General features: G+C 41.3%; 1 protein-coding gene across 1 annotated transcript; it reads left to right on the top strand.

Moving 5' to 3' along the window:
* Positions 1-1,050: 1,050 nt before the first annotated feature.
* Positions 1,051-7,676, top strand: snupn (snurportin 1). The gene is made up of 9 exons (XM_010735184.3): positions 1,051-1,183; positions 2,236-2,400; positions 2,683-2,866; positions 3,067-3,171; positions 5,301-5,397; positions 6,074-6,171; positions 6,347-6,424; positions 6,927-7,007; positions 7,168-7,676. Exons 2-9 carry the CDS (start codon positions 2,243-2,245, stop codon positions 7,486-7,488), a joined length of 1,122 nt encoding a protein of 373 aa, XP_010733486.1. The 5' UTR covers positions 1,051-1,183; positions 2,236-2,242; the 3' UTR covers positions 7,489-7,676.
* Positions 7,677-10,594: the final 2,918 nt, after the last annotated feature.

Below are 10,594 nucleotides of genomic sequence, written 5' to 3' on the forward strand. Positions count from 1 at the left end.
TCTTTCACCCTAAATCTTACACACTGGACCTTTAAGTAATTTAAACACATAACAGTGTTCTTTTTTTTTTTTTACAGTACTGTATAAGTAGGCCTACTTTTACTTAAGGATCAGAATACTTCCTCCACCACTGATTAGTAGTTGTAGTAGTTGCTGTAGTGTGTTTTTCCTAAATATATTTGCATATTATAGCGTCCATAACTTACTGACTTCTTTGGTAAAGTTACTTAGTTTATATCATAAACTGTCAACTGACACTGGTGTAAAGTCTACTGACTCAATGCATTGCTTTAATGCACACCTTTAGATAACGTCTTTTGGATTACTACATTTTGAAAAATAACTTGCACACTTAAATGTTTCACTGTTCATACTGTCAACTTATGCACACTACCTGATGTACACTTTGCACATCCCTGCACATAGTGTACAGCTCTTTTCATTTTAAAAACATATCGTACATGCAGTATGTTTCTATCTTTTAGTACTTGATTTTCATCTTACTATGTTTTACTTGATGTTTGTTATGCACCAAAACACCAAGAACAAAACCTTTTCTGTATTTTACTTTCCATTTGATGCTGTTTTATACCTTTACTCTACTTTAATTCTATCCAGCAGACCCAGTTTAAGTTTTTACATATAAATCATATGATCAGGTTGTAATAATTATTAGTAAAATTAATAATTGTGTGTATTGTAATATTGTAATTTAACTCTCCAACAGTATACTAGTCCCAACCTACATTATAATAGACCCATACTGCTCATATCAGTACATCAATAATAACAATAATAAAATAACTTCCATGGGGGCATTCTGCATAATTAATACTTTTAAATTTGATACTTCATGAATATTTATGTTGGTAATAATTGTACACTTCAAATGCAGGACTACTTTGTGGTATTGCTCCTTTTACTTCATGGCCTGAATACTTCATCCACTACTGCAAATATGTATTTATACTCAGATCTATAGACGTAACAAACACACTTAGCTGAACAGAACTCATAGAAGAACGCTGCTGTGTGAAACTCCGGGAAAGTTTCAGGAACGCTGCTGTGTGAAACTCCGGGTTAGTTTCCTACATTTATCGGCCAACTGAAAGTCGCCGCTGGTGGGAAAGATGGCAGCGTGACGTCAGAGCAGCAGCAGCCGCAGCCTCCCTGCATGTCCACGGTATGTCTGAACTAATATGAAATATTATCTGACACAGCGGATGTCCAGCAGTTATTACAGGCCTCATAATCATGTGCAGCAAGTGGGACGTTTAAACGCCGACGTCACGTTCACGTTAACTAACGGCCGGTCGGCCTACGTCATGTTAGCGGGTTTAGCATGCTGCTAGCCGCTAGCTGTAGTTAGCGGTGTGCTATGAACAGACTGAAAGAGGCCGGGGTGTTCATTCTGCACCAGAGGAGCACCTGGGACAGGAGCTGTCTGTCGGCTGCTTGTGTTACATAATAATAATAATACATTTTATTTCATAGGCCCATTTCTGTCTCCCAAGGAAACCTTACAATAAATGAGAGTAGACAGCAAATCACAGAAACAAACAAAAAGAACCATAAAAGTATCAAATTACAAGAATACAGCATTAAAAACAGGTTAAAATAGGACAATGCAAATCAGATGGAAAAGGCGATTTTAAACAGGAGGGTCACAATTCAAGTGCAGACTTGAGGGAACTTGAAGTCATTTCCAACACGCTGTGGTGCAAAAACTGCTCCATAAAGTATGCTTCTAACATTTAAGCACAAAAGGTTGAGTGAGTGTACTGAACGAATGGATGAGTGGATGACGTGAAAGCGAGCTCGTAAAACTGCCAAAAACTGCCCCAATTACTGATCCCCTCCAGCTCCAGTCCCCCCGTGACTCCCCTATGTAGCCTATACGTGACTCCTGTGTCATCAGGTGCTCAGGTGACATCGCAACAGCAACATACACAACCTACCACACACACTACCTATGGCACACATCAAAATTGGCTACAACACCCCACTTTCGTTGTCATAATGATTTTGCACACCATACTTCTGCAGTGTATAACCAATAATACAAGCGTTTCCTGAAGGTCATGAACGAGTGTGTTTCTTCATGAACTCATCGACCACATGCTCTCACAATATAAGCACCCACGGCTGTGTTACAGGCACCTTCAGTCGTCTCAGGTGAGAGGGGGAAGAGGGGGAAAATACTGTACATAACCTTGCTCGTGTTTGGTTTAACAGAGTCCCCATGGATGACCTGACCAAAGCCCTCTCGGCCAGCTTCGCTGTGTCCAAGGAGCCCAACAGTACGGCCGCCCCCCATCCTCGGCTGGCCCAGTACAAGAGCAAATACAGCGTGCTGGAGCAGAGCGAGCGACGCCGGCGCTTCCTTGACCTGCAGAAAAGGTTCAGTTCAGTTACACAGTACACCACTATGTACTACAGAGCAACCATTTCCCAGTCTTTCTGCTTTGTATTGTTCGTATGGCATTATTAAGACTGCTGTAACAGTTGTCAGCTACATCATAAACATGATAATAATTGATCTGTTTGAGAATGCAGACTTGCTGATGTCAATTTAAAGCCATCATTTCATGTTTTGAATGACTACTTTTAGGTAGTTTCCATTGTTTAAAATAATACCTCTCTGTATCTGAATGTGCCTTTTTTTTCCATCTCTAATCTCAGCAAAAGGTTAAACTACGTCAACCATGCGCGGCGTCTGGCCGATGGGGACTGGACGGGGGCAGACAGCGATGGAGAGGAGGACATGGAGAAAGAAGACGAGGGGGAACGGGAGCAAAATGGTGACACAGAGGAAGAGGGGATGGAGGTGGAGAGGAGAAAGTTACCAAAACATTATGCAAACCAGGTCAGTGCTTGATGTGGTATTACCCAGAGATGTTATTCCTGTTCACGTGTGAAGGACGGCACGTTCCACTTTCCTGTTGCATTCTTCCTGTTAGCCAGCTGAGGGCGCTTGTGTTTCTAGAATGACAGCCCAGAGAGCTCATTTGAACAGTAACAGACTTGACTCGAAGATGACATGGTGACTTCTTCTCCCTTCCTCAGCTCATGCTGTCAGAGTGGCTGGTGGACGTGCCATCAGAACTGGACACTGATTGGCTGATGGTGGTCTGTCCCATGGGGAAAAGGTCTCTTATTGTTGCCTCGAAGGTAAGAACCCTGTCACCGCTCTTCACCTTGATAACTCAGCAGATATGGAGCTGTCAGTCAAATACACTTGGGATTCTGCGAGTTGCTTTTCAACTAGTTTCCGTCTCTGCTGTTTATGATGCATCATCTTCCAGCCCCGATCGAAAGTCTTACCGTTTTCACATTTGATTAAGATGAACGGCAGCATTCAGGATCTCCTTTGATTTGAATGCAGCATCACAGCAATGCTGAATCAGTATTTTGAGAGGATTATTGTACTGTCTGCATTTATCATCAACTCAAAGCTGCGTTCCAGTTATCGGAGAGAATGAGACGAGTTGTGCCGGTGAGTAAGATGAACCACCAAAACACATGGTTAATAATGTGGTTCTTAGGAAGAAAAGACCTGAACCAGTGATAGAGAGTTTATATTTTTTTTATGAGTGACTCAGCGACATGTTGAGTACATTAATCATGTTGGTGCAATCTTTGGGGTTTTGTACCTGTACGCCTGTCACATTAGACACACCACACTAATACACAGCTGGCTAAGACCTGTGTCTGAAGGCATGATAATGCTCAGAGGAAACAGATGAACATTATAGTTGATCTCATTAAAATTACAGCTGATTTCATAATACTAAGGTGCAAAATTACCAGCATGGGTCACTAATAGGTGGACCGCGGTCCAGGCTCGGACCCATTCTCTGAGTTTTACTCATTTTTGGCAGAGATTACATTTTGAGTAGCCACTCTTTTTTGCTGCTTCAATATATATCAAATAAGTGTTTTGGCCTCGACACCAAAGAATTGTTCAGAAAATTTCCAAAAAGTACCAAAAGCATGCAGTAGCAGACACGCAGGCAGCACAGAGTTTGCAATGACTGTATGTTGTATTGCGCCACATTGTGTGTCATCATTCATTTGGAAATGAGAGGAGTCATCATCATGCTGATGTAAACATTAATTATGTCATTAGATTGTAAAACAGAAACAGAGGACTGTCTGTCTCTGAGCCGGAAAGATCCCCGCTGTAAAGAAAGTACGTCGTTTGTGTAATATTTTACCAATTTTCTGCCCCTCTGAGCTGCGTTCAGCCAAAAGACCAAAGGTTTGTGCGTGTCATTTCTAAAGCCGGAGTATCTGTAGCAGTGCCTCCAAACACCACGGGTTGAGGACCGTTATCAGGCCTCAGAGTCGGGAGCTCGGAGATTAAACTTACACTCATCACTACCTCGTTAGATCTTGGAAAGAGAAGTAAAAGTAAAATTAGCATTTGGTAACTTCTTGTGAAAAAAAGAACTTTCTCATCATTTTTGGGGTTTTCCAGTTTAGTCACAACATCATGAGTGTTCTGTGGCCGTGTTGAATGTTTAACAACGGCCTCGTTCGCCTCATATTGTGGTTCATGAGTAATCAGAGGCTTATCAGCGTTAGATGCAGATTGCTGGTAATTCTGGTACGACGTGCCCGTCCTGTTATTCTGGCCCCGGGACTACACTTTTCCTTTGTTGCCACACAGACTTGTTGTATCTGTGTTAACTGACATCGACACTGTGACGCAACCGCCTGTCACGTCACGACGACAGTCATCTGGTTGCTCGTTCATTTATTCAGACTTTGACCACAGTGATGACTAAACGAGATGTGAAGCCAAAACAGCAGACGCTTTCTGCTGCTGGAGGAAGAACCGGATGTTTCATCTGTGACATTTATTTTTGTGAGAGAGAGGGAACTTTGTGGCACTAATTCTGTCATGAGTTAAACTTTAATGTGTTGAGGTCCTGTTATTCTCATGACCCCGGCAGTCATGACATCATGCAGTCTTGTGAAGTTTTCCTACATAACCCACATACATTCTGACATATTTCAAACAGGGCTTGGCACAAATACGGTTTTACACTTATGTAAGTGTAGAATAATATTTGCCATATTCATCCAAATCATCAGCTTTTTCAAAGATGTTTCACAATGCTACATAGACAAATATCCAAAAGGTCATCTAATAGAAGGAATCAAATGAGCCAGTATTCTGTTCGTCTTTCTTTCTCGCCAACAGCTTGAACACACGACTAAAGTCTTCCAATTAGAATGAGCTGAAGCTAACAGTGGTCTCTTCCTTGTGTGTCCTCTCTGTCTTATTTGTGAAGGGTTCCACCGCAGCGTACACTAAAAGCGGCTACTGTGTGAACCGTTTCCCCTCCCTGCTTCCCGGTGGGAACCGACACAACTCAGCCATGGGAAAAGGTAGGTGGGCCTGTTGCATGTGGAGCACAGTGGGAGTAACACAGGGGAAGGGATCCACCAACATTAGGCTCATTCACTGGCCTGCATTCACCTGCCGGTTTATTTCCATTTCAGGTTATGTTGGAGCTGAGATGTAGTGCAACATAAAAACAGAAACTCTTAAACCTATGTGCTTGTGGAACAGTCAGTACAAACGCCTAGCATGGAGACAGACTTTGTTCACACTTCCAGAACTTTTTTTTGAATTAACATGGTGATCACAAATTTTCCAAAGGTACCAAACATACTGATAAAACTCTGTTTCCCTTTGATAGAATAGTGATTTGTAGCATCTTTAAGGGGAAGTAAAAGGGACAAACTGGGTTTCAAGGAGGTCTATTAGCAGAAATAACAGGCTTCTTCCTTGTAGCTACAGTTGTGTTGGGTGGGGGTTGTCTTGAAATGTTTTCCAAATCATTGTACGGGACCACAAAGTGATTTGCACAAGGGAAGATATCAAAATATGATAACCTTTGTGCCACTGGTATCCTAACTGATCTCAGTAATCCTCTGCAGATCGAGTATTTTGAGGTTATTCTTAGGTAGCAAAAGTGTTTTTCCTGGTTTTTATTTGGTTAATAATATTATGAATGTGTTTTATACTAGTGTGTGCTGTATCTGTGTGTGCTCCGTGCAGACTACACGATCCTGGACTGCATTTACAGCGAGGTGGACAGAACGTACTACATCCTGGATGTCATGTGCTGGAGAGGCCACCCGGTCTACGACTGCCCGGTAAAACTGGCTTCTAATTCTCCAGCAATCCAGGAATGCTTGTCTAAATGCTTAAGTAGCAAAGTCTGGGCCACAGATGTGCTTTTTTTGCCACGTTGCCCATCCCATTGGCTCTGGATTTTACACAAAAAAAGGAGGGTTTTTTTGTTTACAGTGCTTGTTCTCTCGTCAACAGACCGAATTCCGTTTCTACTGGCTCCAGTCCAAAGTCCAAGAGACAGACGGCCTATCAGAAATCGCCAAACGTAACCCCGTGAGTAACAACACCAGGAACAGAGCCTCTTCACTTCATGCCCTCTTTTTCCTTCCTAGTTTCCAATGCTGAGTATTGTTATTGGAGACACTGTGACATGTTTATATAATCTTAAGTTTCTGCATGTATGTTCTTGCTGCACCTTATTTCCACATATGGGACAAATAAAGTCCTGAACCTGAATCTCCTCAGGGGGGAAACGAGACAAAGGAAAATAAAAGGCAAAGTCCTGTTATCGCCTTCAGCCCTAATTGTGCTGTAAAGTCTCAATTACACACAATAATGAAGGTTATGGTGCTTTTAGGAAACCAAAGTGAACTCTTGAGTTCAAGTTCCACCTCTCTAATCTTCAGTGTTTGCGTGGTACAGCCCAGTAGGAGCTAAATCAGGCTTAGTCCTTGAAGAATAAACTCACCATTGGAAAGCAATTTCTCACATTTGACAAGAAGACAAATTGTTTGGAAGTAACAACCCGGCGCTCTGGTTTTGTTTGCTCCAACAGTTCCGGTTTGTGAGCCTCCAAAGCACCGCCTGCACAGCAGACTTGATTCACAAAGCTCTGGCAGCCGAGTACAGCTTCAACGTAAGAAAAGTTCTCTTGTCTTTCAACTGTTGGGAAACACACTGGTGTTAGTCACATAAATGCTATGAATGTTCCATAATGCATTATATATTTATGAAACAAACAGAAATACATTCTCATCAGGCTGTGGTTCGTTTGAATTCTGAATTTCTGGCTGCAGGTGGACGGCCTCCTCTTCTACCACCGACAGACCCACTACACCCCTGGCAGCACCCCTCTGGTGGGCTGGCTTCGCCCCTACATGGTCAACGACATCCTGGGCATAGAGGTTCCCGTAGGACCCCTCACTACAAAGCCTGAGTACGCCAGCCACCAGCTGCAGCAGATCCTGGAACACAAAAAACCATCGTGTGAGGTCCGCCCGGCCAACAGAAGCGGAGGCTACGAACTAGAGTACCTGTCCACCCCGAACCAGGAGAGTGGCGACACCGTGAACTTTCTGAATCAAAAGCCAATAAGGGAAGCACACATGGAGCCCTGAGTGGGAGGCTTAACAAGATGCAAATTGCTAACTCAGGTTCTCAGTGGTGGCAGCCCACATATGGCTCTTTAGAATGTCTGCTGAATGGTTCCACAGATCTGACCAATTGCAAAGCATGGCTAATTCTAATCCGGCACTGCTCAGGATGCCCTCAGAGTGCAGATTAGTAGAGCTATGATATATATATATATATATATATATATATATAGAGATATATATATATATATATAATATATAGAGATAGGTGTGGTGTGTGTGTGGGTTGTGTGGTGTGTGTGTGTGTGTGTGTGTGTTTTTATGGCTGCCATTTACATCTTCACTTGTACCTGCTACAGATCGGCTTCCTTGAATAATTGCAGTGTTTGGCCATGATAATTACACAGTCACAGTCTCTTTCATAACACCGTAGAGGATGAGAGGTGTCTGTGAGATGTAGTGCAAAGTGCAGCACAGTGTTATTTTGCCGTTCAGCATTTTAAAATGGATCTCTCATAAGAAACATTGTTACTGTCAGTTGTTTGCAGGTTTTCTCCTGCCGTCACCGACGCTTACTCCACAACATACTGATTTTGAGCAGCAATGGAGCGTTTGTAGGACGGTGCTGCTGACCGCTCAGAACCTGTGAATTGTGGTCGGCAGCCGTTATGTGGACTTTTACAATTTAATGTTAAATTTAATCTTGCTTAGATGTTTTAAGGTATATGTTTATAATAAATAAATGTTTTTTTATTGGCCTACACTGTGTTCCTATAGGTTAGTGGATTTTTGCCTTTTATAAGTAGTACAAATCATAATACTAAAGTGACTACTTCATGCCGCTCAACATTAACAAAAGATCAAGTCAGTACACCTTTGTGTGATTCATAAAGTTCACGCTTAATAGATTGTCAGTTAAGTTGATTCATAGTTACTTCATATGTGTTACATCAGACTTTATTTCAGACGCATGTATTTGCTCAGCCTGAATTTCGAACAGTGCCTGTTCTCAGAAATATGATTAATTGATTACATTAAACTGGTCATCAGGTACAAACATTACATAATATACATGGATACAGTTACACTATGTTTTTGAATGGATTACACCATTGACAAATGCATTTTAGGTAAAGAAGATGTAAAGTTAGTCCATTAGGAAATATTAGTAAAGAAATGATATTTAGCTATAAAAGTAGCCTAATTTTATAGAAACAAACTTCAAGTTATAAAACATTTGCATCATTTATGCTATGTTAAATCCTTTTAAACTGAATTTTTAAGAACACCTAAGCCATGCTCTCTCAATAAAACTGCAGTAAGTAGCTGGTGTTCCAGTAGATGGTAAGACATGAGTCACAGTGCTGATACCGGCGCTCATCAGCAGAAATCATGAGCATCTCTTCCCCCTCTTGCGTTCAGCGCAGTCTTGTGCGTAACTGTGAAGAGCTGGGCGGAAATCAACAGGAAAAGACGTGAAAGTGTTTGGCAGGGCTGTGAACTTGGTTTCAGCGACCTGTACCATCGCATCCTCTGAGAAAAAAACAATACCTATCATTTCCTTTACCAGATCTTGACTGCATGAAATAGTCGACAATATCTTAGGAAGGGAGGCGACCTGCTTTTCTTTGTCCTCGTCTTTGTTTTTGGTTCAGAACTAAAGCTGTTGGTGGTTTCAACTCCAGAGTCCACAGTTTTCAAACTGTGGACTGTGGAGTTGAATCTGTGTCCACTTGGACATATTGTGTAATTATCTGGTCATGCGACTTTAGCTGAGGTAGTTGTAGGAATTATCCACCTAAAAACATTGTAATTCTTTTGAGCCACACAAGAGGCTCTACAGATGACAATGTCAGTCCACTACCTTGGTCCAAACTGAAATAACTCAACCATTTGGTGGATTGTCATCACATTTTGGCATGAGATTCATGGTCTCCAGAGGATATATACAGATAAATACTAAATTCTAATAGCTTTGGTGAGTGGTGCAGTTTTCTTCTAGTGCCATCATGATCGTGACATTTCTAGTTCTGAGTAATCACTATTGCAGGGGTGTCAAACTCATTTTCACCCAGAGCCACATCAGCGTTATGGTTGCCCTCAAAGGGCCGGTGGAAACGGTGAGATTCTATCAAACCTTCCAAGTAAATAACAAAGACAAATATAATCAAACACAAGTTATTACATTAACTTCGTTAGTCCAACCACTTCTGTTTTTTCTCCACACGTCACAGGTCACTGGTAGTAACTTCTTGGGGCACAAAAGCGGCATTGTGGGAAATGTAGTTTATGGTCAATATTCTCTTTAAAACAGCATAGACATTTTATTTTAATTTTACAATCATAAGCCTTTTAAGCTCTCATTGACGTTGAATTTGACACGCACACTATTGGATGGATTGCCATGAAATTTAGTCAGTCAGGATTAATTGTAATCACTTTACTGATCATTACATTTATTAATTTGTCCAATTAGCAGATGGTGCTATACTCATGTTGGCTTTAATCAAATTTATTTTGTCAACAGGTTCCACGTAATTGTATTAAGTTATTTCAACTCAATAATGTTATGTTAGGGCTTTAATTACAAAACTTGTAATTAAAACTTTTTTTAGTTGAAATAACTTTAAGTGGAACCTGTTGAAAAAAAAAATTTGATTAAAGCTAACTTTACATTTTTTTGAGTATGCTAACAAAGACAGTGAACTGCATACCACGAGCTGTTGACTCTTAGTCTTGCTTAATTTCAGAGCATTTTGGGCTCTAGATTACACATAGCATGACATAACCACGTCTCAGGATATGTTAACTTCCTGAACAGTACAGATCCAAAAATCACCCAGTAAGAACTCATCTTCACCACACTTACTAGACCAGCATGCATTGCAACTAAAAGATATGTTGTGTCCTGTGTTTGTGCCACTACTCACTTTTTCTACACTGGAAAATAAAAAAATCTTGTTTTCTCCTCTTTTTGTTCTGACAGCGGTATCGCTATTACTCTCCCCACCTACACAGAACACCACCAGGTGAAAATAACATGTTCACAACACTTCTGTGGGGATTGTTGTAACTCATTCTTGGAAACATGAGATCAGTGAAGTGGAGGAAGGTGCTCAATGCAACTGTA

The sequence above is a fragment of the Larimichthys crocea genome, chromosome XVI (genome assembly GCF_000972845.2).
Source record: "Larimichthys crocea isolate SSNF chromosome XVI, L_crocea_2.0, whole genome shotgun sequence".
Classification (NCBI taxonomy): domain Eukaryota; kingdom Metazoa; phylum Chordata; class Actinopteri; family Sciaenidae; genus Larimichthys; species Larimichthys crocea.